Source organism: Carlito syrichta, unplaced genomic scaffold (genome assembly GCF_000164805.1).
Source record: "Carlito syrichta isolate Samal-C Ts95f unplaced genomic scaffold, Tarsius_syrichta-2.0.1 Scaffold112660, whole genome shotgun sequence".
Lineage (NCBI taxonomy): Eukaryota > Metazoa > Chordata > Mammalia > Primates > Tarsiidae > Carlito > Carlito syrichta.
The window spans coordinates 600,854-618,074 of NW_007056756.1; the positions used below are offsets into that span (position 1 = coordinate 600,854).

The 17,221-nt window shown below is 39.3% G+C and overlaps 1 protein-coding gene across 1 annotated transcript in view; it reads right to left on the reverse strand.

Annotated features, from left to right (window-relative positions):
- Window positions 1–872: 872 nt before the first annotated feature.
- Window positions 873–17,221, reverse strand: part of CCDC83 (coiled-coil domain containing 83) — a 59,333-nt gene continuing 42,984 nt past the window's right edge. Inside the window, exons 8-11 of the mRNA XM_008071237.1 lie at window positions 9,929–10,050; window positions 5,266–5,345; window positions 4,539–4,744; window positions 873–1,463 (exon numbers count right to left, since the gene is read on the reverse strand). Of these exons, the coding sequence (XP_008069428.1) occupies window positions 1,302–1,463; window positions 4,539–4,744; window positions 5,266–5,345; window positions 9,929–10,050 (570 nt within the window). The 3' untranslated portion in view covers window positions 873–1,301. The remainder of the gene's footprint in view (window positions 1,464–4,538; window positions 4,745–5,265; window positions 5,346–9,928; window positions 10,051–17,221) is intronic.

Below are 17,221 nucleotides of genomic sequence, written 5' to 3' on the forward strand. Positions count from 1 at the left end.
TGTGTGGGACAGGAAGGCTGTGTTAAACAGGTGCCAAATTAAAGGTCATGGAAAATAATGACAAGAAAGGTGAGCAAATTATAGCAAAGGAAAGTGGTAGAGGGCAACATCCATACAGAACCTCAAAAGGAGTGTTTCATGCATGAAGAAGAGGTCAAGAAGAGGCATTGAGCTGGCGAAAGCACGTGGGCCCTGCAGAATGTGGGGACATAGAAGAATAAATACCATCCACGTGAGAGGGCTGTCAGTAGTCTTTGGGGGAGAAACAGTTGCCAGTCAAGACCAGAGAGTAGAGGAAACCTTGGAAAATAGCATTTGTTTACTGTTGTTTCAGAAGGCATGTTTGGAAGGTTTGGGAGACAGTGGGAAGAGTCTAGGAAGCATTGAGAACAGTGGGGATTAAAGCATAGGAGAAACTCAAAGGTGTTCAATTGGTGGTGGCACTACCCCCTAAGGGGTGTTGGAGAACATGACCAGTGTTCCTGACTTCTTCAGTGATTGAGGAGTGTTAAGGTAGCAGCGAGACTGAGGGAGCAGGAATGTTAATGTCCTGCAGGACTCAAGAGAGTGCTGCATGATTGTCCTTACTTAAAATGCCAATGACATCTCCCATCAATGATAGAATGGACTTTTTTACATCATTAAAGATTATGAAAATATGACACATGGTGGTATTATCTGGTCTTGAGGATTCAGATGGAATGCTGATATCACATTCAGGTAGTCTGGGTGTTCTTGGCTTTTGGTAGCCCTAAAAGAGAAGTGGTAATCGTTTTGGATAGGAATATGCTAGTTTAGACCTGATATAGCCGTGGTATCCTTATCAGTGGAACAAATTTCTTTCTAAAAGTTTGGATAATCTTTATAAGTAAGGTTAAACTAAGAAGAATAGACTTGAATTATCTATCTTCAGGACCTTCAGAAGGAAAGGTGTGTAAACAAAGCTATGCAAATCTCTAAGTCTTTCTTAGAAACATTTCTAGTGGAACGATTTCATATTGGAATCATAGATCAATCAGTGAACTTTTTAGGGGGAAGGGGCCACGGAGACCACCTTGAACCCACTGCCATGCATCTGCATGCTTCTACATAGAAATACAAAGTGTACTTTCACTTTGGTCATTCATACTACACAAGCAAATGAGTAGCTGAATACTTGGAAGTTTGAATGTAAATGCAATTATGACCTTCAGAAATAACAACTGGAGCCAGAGTATAAGTAAAATGAGCAACTAATATTCTTCAGTTCCCAAGGAACATTTATTTATAAGGAAAAGTTTTGTACTTTGTAGCTTTCAGTCTTAGAGAAAAGATTTCATCATCGTGTATGTGATGCGATTTTCTGGGCTGCTGATATCGTCATAGAACTTCACTGGCATTTCCTTCTCTTGAAAATGAATGGGCATTTTCTTGCTTTTCACACTCATGAGCTTCACTCCCAGGGGACCCAAGTTTACATAATCCTATGGTGAACAGACACAGAAGAGAGTAGGAAAGGTTATTGGGCAGGTTACCAGGTTTGTTTAGTTTTTCTTTGTAACCATTGGCCTTTGACAGATTTCATTGCCCTCCCAATTGCCTGAATGCTGTAAAACACATAAAATATGAAAACCACTATAAATGGGAAGAAAGAAAAAAAAAAACACCAAAACAACAACTCTCAGTAAATTTATATACCCAGTGGGGCATACATAGTAGGGAAGATCTTGCCTAGAACAGGCAGCAAGGCTGGTAGGCTTGTCTCCCAGGGGACTGAGTGGGGAGAGGTGCTGGCTAGAGTGGGGTGCTCTATCCTCTGCAGGTTCTTTAACTCTGAGTGTTGCCTATACACTCATTATATGTCACTTAATGACAAGGACAAGGATAAGTTCTGAGAAATGTGTTGTTAGGCAATTTTGTCACTGTGCAAAATCATACACTGTACTTACACATACAAGCCTAGATGGTACAGCCTACTACACATCTATGCTACATGGTAGCCTAATGCTTGGCTACAAGACTGTATAGAATATTACTGTATGAAAACTGTAGGCAACTGTAACACAATGGTATGTAACACCATTTATATATATATACATTGAAAAGGTGATCCCTTGTGCTATAATGTTCTGGTGTCACTGAGTGATAGGAATTTTTCAGCTCTCATAATCTATGGGACCACTGTTGTGTATGTGGTCATTGATCAAAGTGTTGTTATGTGGTACATGGCTATATAGCCCTCCGCTGGCCCAGATATGACCACAGCAGAGTTTTCTATGTTATTTAAGAACAAAGGGAAGGACGGGCACACTGTAAACCCAGTACTTTGGAGGCAGAGGTGGGAGGATTACCTGAGCTCAGGGGTTTGAGACCAACCTGGGCAACTTGGTGAGACCTTGTCTCTACCATAAATAAAAAAATAAGCCAGGTGTGGTAGTGTATGCCTATAGTTCCAGCTACTTAGAAGGCTGAGGCAGAAGGATTGCCTGAGCCCAGCAGATCAAAGCTGCAGTGTCTGTGAACGTGCCACTGCACTCCAGCCTGGGTGACAGAGTGAGACGCCAACCACCCCCCCCCAAAAAAAACAAAGTAAAAGATTCTGCAAATGCCACTTTAACTATAAATATTCAAATATTGAGCAAATTCTCCATGAATTTTGCACTTCTTACAGATCTTTGGCTAGTATATAGAGAAAACTTACCACATTCTGCCAAACTAACTATAGTGTGATATACAGATATTAAACAGAATTAGTGGTTTAATTTATATGAAATCCCACAGCCAATCCCAAACTGGGTTGACAAAGCTCAGGCCCTATCCAATGGTCCTTCCTCAGGGAAGCACCCTAAGGCGTAACTCTGGCTTTTAAATTCCTTGAACACTGCATCAAACCTCACCCGACTATCCACTGTGTGCCAGGCCCTGTGTCAAGTGCTGGGATGCAATGACAAACTCACAGACTGGTCAGGGAGACAGGTATGCATGGTACATTTCTTCTTACAGGGTAATTCTTGATTTTCTTATCTGCCTTCTGTGAGCCTGTAAGCAATTTTGGGGAAGAGCTTTCCATACAAGTATCTCTGAGACTTCATTTCTTCCTGTTCTCCCTCTTAAATTCCCAAGCATCTAACAAGTTCCTGGCATGTTGTGGGGTTCTCAATAAATATTTATTTGAATTTAGGAGTATCTAAGAATGAAAAAGGAAGGAGATGTTTTTTATTTCTCAAAAATGCTTATAATTCAATTTAGCTCTTAAAATATGTAATTTTAGAGCCATGATAGGAGAGCAAATTGATTAACTTCCACCCATTTCAGAGTTATCTGGAGGAGGATTCTGAAGTAATACACAGTGGCCATGGCAGTTCAACCACATCAAAAACTAACCTGGGAAGTAAGAAGGTCTTTCATTCAACCAAATGAGGTAAAATTTAGGGATTTTGTAGACAATTGTCCAGTAGCCTAAGATCATCATGACATACCAGGAGTCATGATTTCAAGATACTCAGGAGGTGTTTAATACTAGAGAGGCTAGAACTTAGTTTTTAAACGTTCACTCGATGATAGCAGGAATGAATTGTACTTCATTAAATTATAGTTCATTAAAATGGTCTGTGCTGGTTTATTAAATTTATTCTGCTTTCTTACATTAGCTTTTCTCCTATCAGACTTTAAGTTCTAGGAGAACTTTTATATCAAAAGTATCAAGAAGGAAAATAGCAAAGGGTGGCTGTGGGACTCATTGGAATGTACCAAAAAAAAGATTTTTTTTAAAATAGAAGACTTGTTACTCCGGGTGTTGACTAATAGTATAGGCAGCAGTTTGTATTGTCTAAAGATGGCTTAATATATCTCCTCTCGTATATGCTATTCTTACAATGTGGCACTGAACTTCCTCCATCAAGATGTACGAGCTATGCTCCTTTCCTTTGGGTAGAACTTTGTAACTGCATTCTACCAGTAGAATAGATGTGGTGGTGCATTATTTCCAAAGTAAGCCATATAAAACACTGCTTACTCTGGGAGAAGCCAGGCCAAATAACAAAGGGAATTCAAAGCACCCTGTGGAGAGGCCCATGTGAAGAGGAACTGAGCCCCTTAGTTAGCCAGCATCAACTTGCTAGCCATATGCATAAACCTGCTTGGAAAGGAAGCCTCCACCCCAATCATGCCTTCAAATGAGTGCAGCCCCAGCTAACACATGATTGCAACTGCCTGAAAGCCAGTTGAGAAGTGTCCAGTGGAGCCTTTTCTGAATTCCTAACCAATAGAAGCCCTGAAAGACAATAAATAATTATTGTTATATGCCACTAGGTTAAAGATTATTTGTTACGTAGATTAGATAATTCACTTTATATAGTTATAATGGTGGTCTACAAATGAATATATGTAACAAATTAGCAAGAGTAGGGGTGAAATCATATCCAATGAAGATGTGAATGGTGGGCCAATTGTACCAATAATTGCAAGTGGAGTTTTCAATATCCATATGGTAGGTTCATTTTCTCCATTAATTAATAAAACTTCTTAGTCAGTCATAGTTGTGTTCTCATGAGTCTTACCTTGAAATCCTGCTCATCCTCGTGTAGTAAGTATTTCATGTTAGAGTCCCCAAACCCTGTGCATGAATTCTTCTCTGCATCTACCTTCAGATGCTGGACATCTTTGGCACTATTTTCACAGCTGGCATGTAAGGCGCTGCTCTCGGCTGATGAGCTCACCCTCCCTCTTCTTTCTACTTCAACAGGTTGCAATTTTGACTTCTCTTCTTGGATGAATACAAAGAAATCAATTATATATACATTTTGAACAGATAAAAATAAAAATGCAATACATACCTTGTCACATTTTTAATCTGAAAGGACTTTGAGAATTAGAAATGTAGAATTTATGTATTAAAGTAAGAGGGAGTTCCATTTTTAGAAACTCTATCTAAGTTGTATTGCCTTCTGTTAGCTGGTAAGTGACAGTAATTATATTGGAACCTATGTGTATACCATCATTTTGGTTGGCTAAATTGGGCCCCAGACCTTGCCAGTGTAGACAACAGCCTATCCCTCATCCATCAGTATTTATTTAATTCACTATGAAACATGGTGACTTTGAGTTGCAAATGGGACTGGAGAGAGGAGATAGGTTAGGACAAGCACTGCAAGGAGAAATCGAGAGTGACCAGCATTTGTTTGCTCCCTGAATAGCTTTTGTATGTCAGGCACCTGCCTATAGCAAATATGCATTTGTTAAAATACATGTTTGAAGAAAATTATTACTATTGCAATGAAACAATACCTATATGTGTTTCTGGCAACTCCAAATGCATTTCTTCAGGTGGCACTTCCAATCCAGCAGCTTGGGTAAGGTATAGTCTCCTGAGAGAACAAATAAGAAAGTCTGACCGTCAATAAACACTGCATCACATGCTCACTAGTGTCTACCTCTTTACTAGGTGCTGGAGATGCACAAATGAAAAATGAGACAGAGTTTCTACTCTGAGTAGTAGCATAAGGACCAGCAGGATGGCAGACAGTCTTACAGTATTTTAAAGTGAGGGTCTGTACCATGATGGGTAATTAGCAGAGTGTGAGAATGCAGGAAGAAGAAGCACCTGAGCTGGCCGTAGGAGGGAAGGGAAGGTCTCCTGGATGAAGCCTGAGTTGCATCTTGAACCTGGAGGCGTTTGCCAGGGAAGAGCTAGGGGTGAGAGAAACGCATTCCAAGATAAGGTCATAGAACACTTAAAGTTCAAGAAATGAGAGTAAGCATGTGCCAGTGAGGTCACTATGGGTAGTAATTCAGGTGAGGAATGATAGTGACCTGAATAGGATGACTTTGAGATGAAGAGAAAAAGAGAAAGGGAAAGTGAGCAGTAGGAGTTCAAGATACCATCTGGGTCCCTCTTTGCTTTCACTTAGTGGCACATTTTGACTTCAAGCCCAGTGAACTGATGTGTGTGCTGCTGTAGCTCTCTGTGAATGCATTTAATTCTATCCTCTCCCTTTTAGAATGCCTGCTGAATTTTCAATCAGAAAATGCGATGCCTTAAAAGCTCCACATGGCTTTTCCATGAGGTTTGCCTGTAAACAGCACAAAGCAACCAGACCCTTGAAACGGTGTGAACAACCCCTCATGCTTAGCAGATCAGCAACCTAAGAGAATCCCCAGAATTAGGGGTGACTGATTATTTACAGAGCACAAATAAAGCATTATCCGAATGCTTATGGCTCCAGCAAATACTATAACTACATACAATATTTATATCTGTAAAGCTTTCTAATGACAATTTAGTAAAGGTAAGTTTCACAGGTAGCTCTGGTCTGCAGGTAGACATATCTGAGGTCATAGAATTATTTTCTATGTAATAACTTTCATAAATCGAGCTATCTCTACGAATCATTAGTTTGTTGTCACTTCTAAACTACTACAAGGTTGCAACATGATATTTAATGACACAGAAGATATTTTATTTTGTTTTCAATTTATTTTAAAGATGTGGGGCACAATTCAGGGTTAGGTATACAAATGCAGAAAATATTTTAGTTTATTATTTATATATTTTAAATTTTTTCCTGTTTTACTTTAAAGACGTGGGATACAATTCAGGATTAGGTATACAAGTGGACATCGTGCAGATCAGAAAATATTTTAAAGATGCTATTATTCTGTTAGTCTTAGATATCTAGTCTTAGATATCTTTGCCTCAGCCCTGTGACCCTGGAGCCTCAGACAGTCACTTCTGCCTAACAGTTGCCTCATCTGTTTTCCCCAAGTGTCAAACAAATCCTACGATTCCATGTAAGGTGTGATGAAAGGAGGTTTGGGCACTTCTACATGGGAAATGTAGTAACTCTATTAAGCACAATAACCCATTCCTCACCCAAGCAGGAAAATATACCTTTTTATATGTCCACTGAGGACAGATCATGTCTATTTCTCACCACCCTACTTGTATTATACAAGACTTAATTCTCAACAGAAAGGTGGGAAGGGCAGTTACCATAAGACATATAATACATGTTATATTTCTTGGACTTGGAAATGGGTACGTAAAATCTCCTGAACATTCTCATGTTGTCTTTCTGGATAAAAAGTTTGATGGGTAATTTCTCAGTTTTCTTATGCAGATCTTTCTAAAATGTCCAAAACAGTTGCCTCGAGGAGTTTACAATCTAGCAAGGAAATAGACATTAAATAAGGATTCAAAGTTGGGCATGGTGGCTCATGCCTATAGTCCCAGCACTTTGAGAGGCCAAAGCAGGAGGATTGCTTGAGCCCAGGAGTTCGAGACCAGCCTAAACAACATAGCAAGACTGCATCTCTACAAAAAATCAAACAATTAGCCAGATGTCATGATGCACACCTGCAGTCCCCACCCTGAGGTAGAAGAATTGCCTGAGTCTAGGGAGGTTGAGGTTGTGGTGAGCTGTGATTGTGCCTGGGTAACAAAGTGAGACCCTGCCTCTAAAAATAATAAGAACAATGATAATAATGATAAGGAATCAAAAGTGTGATAAAGGCTGATAATAAAAGAAAAGTTCAAGGTGCTATGGAAGCATATACCAAGGACATCTAGCCCACTTCCTATAAATGTCAACCATGCTGTTTCTTTTCCCTTGGAAAGACGTTGATTTCATCTCTTCTAACTCTGAAGCTGGACTAAAGCATTCTATGCTGCTCACGAGAGAAATCAACTCCTAAGGCACTGATGAATAATGTGGGGTTTTGTTTTGTCTTTTGGAGTTGGCGTCTCACTCTGTTGCCCAGGTTGGAGTGCCGTGGCATGCACACGGCCACCCCAGCGTCGACCTGCTGGATTCTGGCGATCCTTCCACCTCAGTCTTCCAAGTAGCTAGAACTATAGGCATGCGCTACCATGCCTGGCTAATTTTTTTATTTATTGTAGAGATGAGGGCTCACCAAGTTGCCCGGGCTGGGCTTGAACCTGCAGGCTCAGGCAATCCACTTGCCTCGGCTTCCCAAAGTGCTGGGATTATAGGCTGAGCCACCAAGCCTGGCCTACAATGTGGGTTTTAAACTTACTTAATGAAAATCCCCATTACAAGTTTTTCATCTTCTGTCCTGTTCTTGCTAAGTCCCCACTGGCTAATGAAAGAATCCCCTTCTTAGGCCAGGCATGGTGACTCACACCTATAATCCCAGCACTCTGGGAGGCTGAGGTGAGAGGACTGCCTGAGCCCATGGGTTTGAGACCAGCCTGGGCAACTTGGCGAGATCTCATCTCTACAATAAAAGACAAAAAAAAAAATTTAGCCGGGTATGGTGTGCATGCCTGTAGTTCCAGCTACTTGGAAGACTGAGGCAGAAGGATCACCTGAGCCCAGCAGGTTGAGGCAGCGGTGGTCATGAACGTGCCATTGTACTCCAACCTGGGCAATAGAGTGAGACTTCAACTAAAAAAAAAAAAAAAAAAAAACCCTTCCTTACAAATATTGGCACTTTATGATCATATCAGCACTAAATCTGATATGCCAGCAGAGAAGTGGGACGGGCAGTTTAGAGGATAGCACTTTCCTGAGGTTGGCCAGCTCAGAAAAGAAGAGAGTGGACAGCAGGTATAGCAGTGGTTAGAAGCCATTCACCAGCAATGGCTGGCCGAGGTTAGGCATGATCACAAAGAAGGTGGCAGCAGTAGAACAGATGATAAGGATTAGAGGTGGGACAGGAATCAGCTGGAGACCTGATCACAGAGAGGACTGGCAAGAGAGAACGCTGCCCACTGGGGAGCCGTGAGGCACCTGCCACCAGGAAGTTCCGGAACTCAGTAACCAGTTCATTTAGCCTCACCTCCTGAGTCATTGACACGAGCACTCATGTGCAAGGTAGTAATCCTGGAAAAAAGGCAAGTGGCCTTTTTCTTGACCTTACCTCACCCTGTTTTCAGCCTGAAAAGTAATTACATTGTCTTCCAATTCCCTGATCTTGTATCCTGATACCCATCATTTAGCCTAGCAAACAAACAACCCACAACTTACCTGCATCCACCTTTCTTGGAAAACATTAGAAGGTTTGCAACAATGTAACAAATGCATATTGTGCCTCAAAGAGTGCTTTTCCACATATACATGCAACCGGAACTACTTGGGTGGAAAATTCTTCCTGGTTCTCCCACCAGGTTCAACTTAACATCTACTTTAATTCCTGGCCCCAGATATTCCTCTCCCATTATTGCACATATACACCCTACATGTATACGTACGTTTGTGTGATGGATTTCCCCTTTCCTCCTAAACATGCTGCCATTTAGATGATTTCTGAGTTTTGACTATTTGTCTAAATCATGAGTGCCATTTTGAATTTTAATTTTATATTCCATGGCCCTAGTTTTTCATCAGGATTGGTACATTAAGATTTTTTTGTCAGGTAAGAACAGCAGTTAACCTAAACTAGAAAGTCCTTTGGCTCCTCTCACATAACAAATGCCATGTGGTTTTTCTTGTGTGGGGACAGATGTGACTTGGAATGCCAAATTATTTTCTCTGCCTACAAAGTAGTTTGACTCTTTCTTCAAATAAAATAAATCTGTGGTCTACAAGGTAACCAGAAGCCCAGAACACCTCATGAAACTTCTGGAAAGTTATCACCCCTTCCTTTGTGCTAACTGGCACCTCATACATCTCTGCAGTATTACTCATTTATTTTCATGACCATTTCTCCTGACTGGCCTGGAGGCTCCTGAGGTTGGCAGTTGTGACATTCTTGTTAAATGTCTGCTATTATGACTACAGTGCATTGCTAGGGAAAATAAGTCAAAGTTTACACTGTACCTATGGTCAATAGTAATAATTTTCATCATGGCCAATTTGTGTGTTGCTTTCTTTTCGACTATTGCAATCTGACTGAAGCGTTGAAGAATTAAATCACTTTTTAAAACAAACAACTTTTTACAGATACAAATGTTTACAAAGTACTTTCTAGAGATGTTAACAACCTTCACCTGGGTATTTTGAGATCCATAAGTCTACAGTTGAATAGTTGTTCGATAAGTACCAAATTTTCTTCTTCCAGTTTGTGAATTTCATCTCCTAATTCTTCAACTTTCTTTCTGTGAGTTGCAATCTGTTCTCAGAAGAAAAGAATGAATACTGGTACTTGTTGCTTTAGTTCTAGTAAGTCTTCTATAATCAATTCATTTCTAAAAGTGCATTTGTCTGGGGGGAAGACTTGTCATATAGTCTTTATTACTGGGCTTTATTTTATCCTTTCTCTCAAAAAAGGAATGAATGGACTCTTTTCTAAATTACCAGCAGAACTTGTCTGTATGGTTAGGCAGTTTTTACAAAAAACAGTTGTCCTTTTCCGCCCTTCAAAAACACTGATGGACTTATATGTGAGTTACAGGCAGAGATAAATAATAAAATAAGGCTAATTAATTCAACAATATAGCATATTGGTAGCTAAATTAGCATCTCTCTAAGAGTATTTATAAGCAATGCAATGAAAACTAATAACTCTGGGAAAAAATGCTATATTATGGTATTTAAAAAAAGAGAAGCACAAGTCGAGTAGTCCTTCCTAACAGCCTCTAATGCAATTATAGTCTCTCCAAGTGCTAGGTAGTTCTGGGAACTAGATGAAATATTGTTTGTTCATTCATTCATTCAATTGTATCGTAAGCCTACAATGGTGGCAGAAACTATATTACACTTTGAGAACAAAGGATCAATAAGACAGTAGTCTTCAAGGATCTCATTAATTTGTGGGAGAGGCGGTGATAAAAACAGAAAACAATGTGATAATAACCATAATGGAAGCCATCTAGGTGCTGTGGGAGGACAGAGAGGTTTACCCTATTTCTATCATGTGTCAGGAGATAATGGAAAATTAATGGTAGAGATGATACCTCATATGGATCTTGAAAACTGAGTAGGGATGCCCTGGGCAGACATGAGAGGGAGGAGGAGGCAAGAGGAAAGACACAATTAGTTTGATGTGGATAGGTACCATGTAGAAATGGGAAGCAGTAGGAGAGGATAATTAGGGAAGAGCCAAATAATGCTAAGGAGTCTGGTTTTATTCTGTAGGTGATAGAAGGCCATTGATAGACACAGCAGGCTTAAGTAATGTTTACTGAAGAAATTTGGCTAACTTTGATACATCAATTGGGCCTGTAAAAAAAAATATGGTTAACTCAGATATGAACACATTTCCTAGTTCTGTTAGTAGAGTTCCCATTCATTTTTAAGAAGTGCATTTTGGTAACTTTTGTCTAAGGATAATGGGAGAACATATAGAAGGCCACTATCAGACAGCACCCCCAAAACCACCTCTCTGCCATCCAAAGCAGCACGAACTATTTGGGTGCTGGATCCAGGGGCACTCATGGAGAGAGACCAGGACAACACAGGAATTAAAAATAAGAGTATAAAATAGAAAGGGGCAGGCTGGTGAAAATAAGAGAAAGATAAACTGGAGGAGGAAATAAGAGTCTAAGGAAATATGATGAAACAAAAAAAGGTGCAGGGGTTTAGATTCAATATCTCTTGTCAGAAGTTGCCAAGAGTAACACTGAGATGAGTATTGAGGAAATGACTAGCACTTTCCACTTTGTCATTGAGATTGGATTGTATTTTGGAATTTTGAAGATAAAGTATATTATACATGCATAGCTTTATCACATGGTCACTTATTAAATGCCTGAATCCTTATTATGGGCAAAGCTCTGAGCAAAGATGTAGAAGGGTACAAAGACGAATAAGGCAAGAGAGCTTATGATCCAGTGAACAAAAACACAAATAATTATAACATGGAGGAATACCAGAGTTATAAAAAAGGCCCAAATATTGCTGGCGGCTTGGAATTAGAAAGAAAAACATATATTATTTACCTGCCTCCAACAATTTAGCAAAACCATTTAAGTTCATAACACTAAATTATAAAGCTAGGACTTGGTGTCTCAGGAGCTCCTATGTTGAGAGATCATTAACTTGATTACAAGCTTGAATGCCTTAAGGAAAAGTTTATGATTTTCAAATGTCAAAGGATGAGAAAGAAATTATGGTTAGAGGTTGTAAACAGAAGGAATTAATAGAACATTTGGAGATGTTTGACCCAAGGGCTTGGCATGCTTGGGAAGTAGCACACACAGTTCTTGGTATCTTTCCAAAGCTGGGAAGGAGGGCCCTTTTGGGGTGTTACACCCAATCTTTCAGGCTAAGGATCCTATGACAAAGCCTTTAGGGTATTAAGTAATGTTCCCCTCCATTGCTATCTCCCTCCCAGCCTTTTGAAATGTGAGGAAATAAAAACTAGTTCTTTTTCAGAATCATAAATATACCTTTTCTGGGGTAAGAAAGTGAAAAGGTGGCAGTGGAAGACCCCCATGCCCCCCCATCCCCATCCCTGCTCCCTTCTCAAATACCCAACAAATGTACATAGAAACTGGGAAAAATAATTTAGTTACACCTGTTGTAGGTCACAGACCTGGGAGCCTGCACAAAATATGTGTTCTTGACATTTCCTCCTGAAAGATCCAAGCTAGTCTTATGCCGCCTTGTGCTTGAAACCCTGGTTTCTAACTACTTTGAATCCCTTTGTCTAGTTTCTCTGGCTTTTCATTTATTAGTCTAAATCATTTGGAAATTTCAATTTTCTTAATTTTCCTAATAAGCATGCTAAGTAAAACCATATAATGAAAATCATGCAATCCAACATCTTTGTAACCTTCCCAAAGGTCTAGGTTTTGGGTTATTGTTGAGACATAAGTGGAGAAATAGTTTCAGTATTTCCATTATTAAAGATTCTTTGTTATTCAGGCTAAACCTTCCCTAAAGAAATTAATTGACAAATATATTGCTCTGTTTCCAGGCAATTTTCAGTTCTTGTGATAGTACTGGTAACCAAAAATAGTTTTAATTACATGTGAGTAAATTTAATAATGTTAAAATACTTATTGAAATGAGGAGAAATTAAATCTACTGACTTTCCTAAAAGTGATTTGTCTTTTATAATAAAGTACTTTTTGCTCATGATTCAATTAAACTTGACTTTTTCCCCCCTTTTTTATTTCCATTAAACTTTGAGAAGTTAAAAACAAACTTGTGGCTTTCGTGGAAAGAGTCAAGGCACCACAACAGCCCTTCTTTTCAATCAAATACAAATATTTTGTAGTCATTTACCCTAAACCTAAGATCTAGGACATCTTATAAGCTTAATAGTTAATTATTAAATTATTTGATTAGGATCATACCTTGAATTTAATAAAAATATAAGAAGTACATTTCTCCATAATATTCTTTAACACTTGAGCTCCCCTTGAATTTTTTTTTAATTGTAGATTCATCCTAATTAGTTTTAGGAGGCAGTATGCACTCCTGTTTACCATCAATTTATAAATGTAATATTTTCTTTTATGTGGATGTAGTATGAGCTCCTATTCACCATGACTCTATAAAAGCAATTTATGTTTTATATTTAACTTATTTTAGAGGTGGTATGAACTTCTATTCACCATGACTTTATAAAAGCAATTTTTATTTTATTTTACACTCAAGGTCTCTCTGTTGCCCAGGCTGGAGTGATGTGGCATGATTATGGTTCACCTCAGCCTCAACCTCCTGGGGTCAGGCAATCCTTTTACCTCAGCCTCCTGAGTACTGAGACTACAAGCACATGCTACCATAACTGGCTAATTTTTTTGATTTTTCATAGAGATAGGGGTTTCACTATGTTGCCTGGGCTCAAGCAATCCTCTTGCCTTAGCCTCCCAAAGTGCTGGGATTACAGGGATGAGCCACCATGCCCGGCCCTATAAAAGCAATTTAAAGATAATTGTCAATGATCATAGAAAGCATATGAATTCTTAAATCCCTTTTTCCTAGACTCGTTAACGGTACCCAAATAGGGAGCGAGGAAAAGGAAAAGGTAGAAGTTGACAGTGATATTTTTATCTTGGGTGTCTGGACAGATGGTGAAAAAGGAAAAGTAGGAGAAAGTTAATGGGTTCTGCTTTAGGTCCTCAGAAAGCAGAAACACTCAGGCTGCTAAAAGAGGTTGGAACGAGGTGCAGTGGCTCACACATGTTATTTCAGTGCCTTGGGAGCCCAAAGCAGGATGGTCACTTGAGGCCAAGTGTTTGAGACCAACCCGGGCAACATTTCCAAAAATAAAAATAAAAAATTAGTTGGGCGTGGTGGTACACACCTGTAGTCTTAGCTACTTGGGAGGCTGACCTGGGTGGATCACTGGAGTCCAGAAGTTCAAGGTTACAGCGAGCTATGATGGTGCTATTGCACTCCAGCCTAGATGAGAGAGTGAGACTCCTGTCTCTAAAAAAAAAAAAAAAAATTAAAAAATTAAAAACAATAAAAAGAAAGGAAAAAAGAAAAGAAATGGAGTCTAAGGACTCTCACTCTTCCTAGCACCTCTTAAACAAATAGAGGGTCAGTCATTAAAAGGTTTTTTTTTTTTTTCAGTCATTGAAAGGTTTTCAACAGGAGATTGACATGACCAGGCTTATGTTTTAGAAGGGTGAGTCTGAGGCAGTATAAAGGAGAAAGGAGAAATTTCCATTCTGGAGGGAGGAAAGCCAGGTAACGTACAACTGAAAGATCTGGGCGAGAGATAATGAGGCCTGAACTAGGAAGATGGCAAAGAAGTTAAAGAGGTGGTTAAAAGTAGAACTGATGGTACTTAGAGGCCTTCTAGATGTGGGAAATGAAAAGGATATTTTAAAAATAGTTGACTCTTGAGCAACATGGGTTTGAACTTCAAGGGTCCACTTATATGTAGTTTGAAAAAAACCTAATATTAATGCATATCAAAAATACAGTATTTGTGGGATGCAAAGCCTGCATATTCTGAGGGCCACATATGCAGGTTCCACAGGGCTGACTGCCTGCCTTGATTATGCACGGATTTTGGTACAAGCAGGGGTCCTGGAACAAATCCTCCCAAGAATGCTGAGGGTGACTGAAACCCCCAAGTTTCTGACATGGGGGACTAAATGATGAGATCCTTAAGTGAGACAGCATAGAGGAGGAAGCAGTTTTGGGGAAAACGGAAGATGAAGTCAGTCTGAGAGTTTGAGATGTTTGTGGTATATTTAGGTGGAGTTGCACAGCTGGTTGCTGAATATGTGGGTTTGGAGCCTGGAAGTGAGTTTCAATCTGGACCAGGTGTTTTTTAGGCTTGCAACACAATTATCACCCTCAGACAGTTCTTCCTTGGTGTACCGTGAATTACACTGTTTCCTGTTTTTCGGTTAATCAATTTACTTTCTTATTTTGCTGAAGAATGTGGTCAAGTAAGTTCCTAAGAAAGATTAAAAAGTAAATATTCTAAGCCCTTGCATTTCTTAAAATAGCTTTATCTTGTCTTTATTTCTATTTTATTTTTAAGAGACAGGGTCTTGCTCTGTCACCCAGGCTGAAGTACAGTGGCATTATCGTGGCTCACTGCAGCCTTGAACTCCTGGGCTCAAGCCATCCTTCCACTTCAGCCTTCCCTGAGGCTAGGACTACAGTTGAAGCCATCAAGTCTGGCTACTTTTAATAATTTTTGTAGAGACAGGGTCCCACTATGTTGCCCAGCCTGGTCTTGAACTCCTGGACTCAAGCAATCTCCCCTCCTTTGCCTTCCAAAGTGAGGTATGAGCTACCTACCAGGTCTTGTCTTTATTCTAGTTTATCTGAGTATAGAGTTCCAGGTTGAAAATAATTTTTTATCTGAATGTTACTACTGAAAAATTAAATGCCAGTTTGGTTCTTATTCCTTTGCAGTTAACTTCACTCCCAACCCCAGACCCTTCTGTCAGAAACCTACAAAATTTTCTTTTTGTTCTTGGTGTTCTGAAAACTCATGTCCCTTTTAGCACTCAGAATTTTCTTCTATTATTTATTGATGATTTCCTTCCCTCTAGTTTCCCTTTTCTAACTTTCTGAAATTACTATTTATCAGTTGGCTGTTATATACCTTGCATTAGTGTTCTGTATCTCTTAGTTTTCTCCTTTTTTATATTGTGGTCTTTCCTGTTTTGAGAGATTGTCCTCTGTTTCCTATTTTATATTTGATTTTTGTCTTAAAGCATTTTGCTTTATAAATGAGATGCTGTCTCACATATTTTTTACTATATTAATAGAATACCTTTTAAGTCCCCTAAATTTTTTCTGTTTCTTGCAGGGACAATTGTTGTTGTTAATGTTTGATTTTTATGTTGTTGTTGCTGTTAGTTCACTTAGTCTTTCTCTTCTGCGGTGCTGACTGTATTCATATGCCTGCTGATTCTTGGCTATCTATATTTTAAAAAGGTCTATGGAGTGGTGTAGATTTTCTCTGCCTCTGTGTAAATAGATCTGCTTCCATACCAAGTTTCTCCTCTGAATGGGAATATGGACTGGAGATTCTGTAGTTCAGCAGGGCAGGTGGACTGGCAACTCCCTTTTAGGATGAGAAGACAAGAGTGGGCTATTAGGCTGTGGGCTCCTAAATGCCGAGACAGGATTTTCTGTGGGCACAGAAATGTCTATACTAGAAACTTTAGCCTTTATCAGATAATTTGTTCAGTGTTCTCACAGGACAGCCATCAGGTTCTCAGTCTAAAAGTACTTTTGTTGTATGTAAGTGAAATGGTAGAGGTGATGGTGGGTGCTAACTGATACAGATGTTCCTTATTCATTTCATCAAGTAACTCCCTTGTTTTCTGTTCCAGTGAGAACTGGAATGGGATTCCCATTTATGGCATACACAGACTCTGAGCAGAGAATCTCCTAGATTTTCAAAAACAGACTGAGTGTTGGACTGAGTGTTGCACATCCTCTGCAGCACTCGTATAATGCCTAGACCAAATATTATCTGCCTGTTTCATCCAAAAACATGTTCTTTCATCTGCTTTTTGTCTTCTGAAAATTTCTGAAATCTCACTGGTTAGCTAATTCTTCCTATCCTCTTTGTGAATGAGTTCACTTTTATACTTCTATAATTCTATTCCAGTAGACCTTCAGGAAAGATAGGATACAGTCTGCCCTCTTGAATTACAACATACACATTTCACCAGGGTGTTAGCCTTACAGCTCCTTCACCCAGGATCTAGGCTATGTATTTGATTCATCCCTTCAGTGAGTTTATCTATATTCATTGACATTCATTCATTTCATAACTATTTAATGAGTATAGATTATTTAGTAAGTGCCATGAATATATAGTTGAAAAGAAGTAACCTGCTCTGTATATTAAGGAGATGGGTGTATAAACAGACCATTTGACCATATTTTAGCAAGAGTTAAAATGAAGC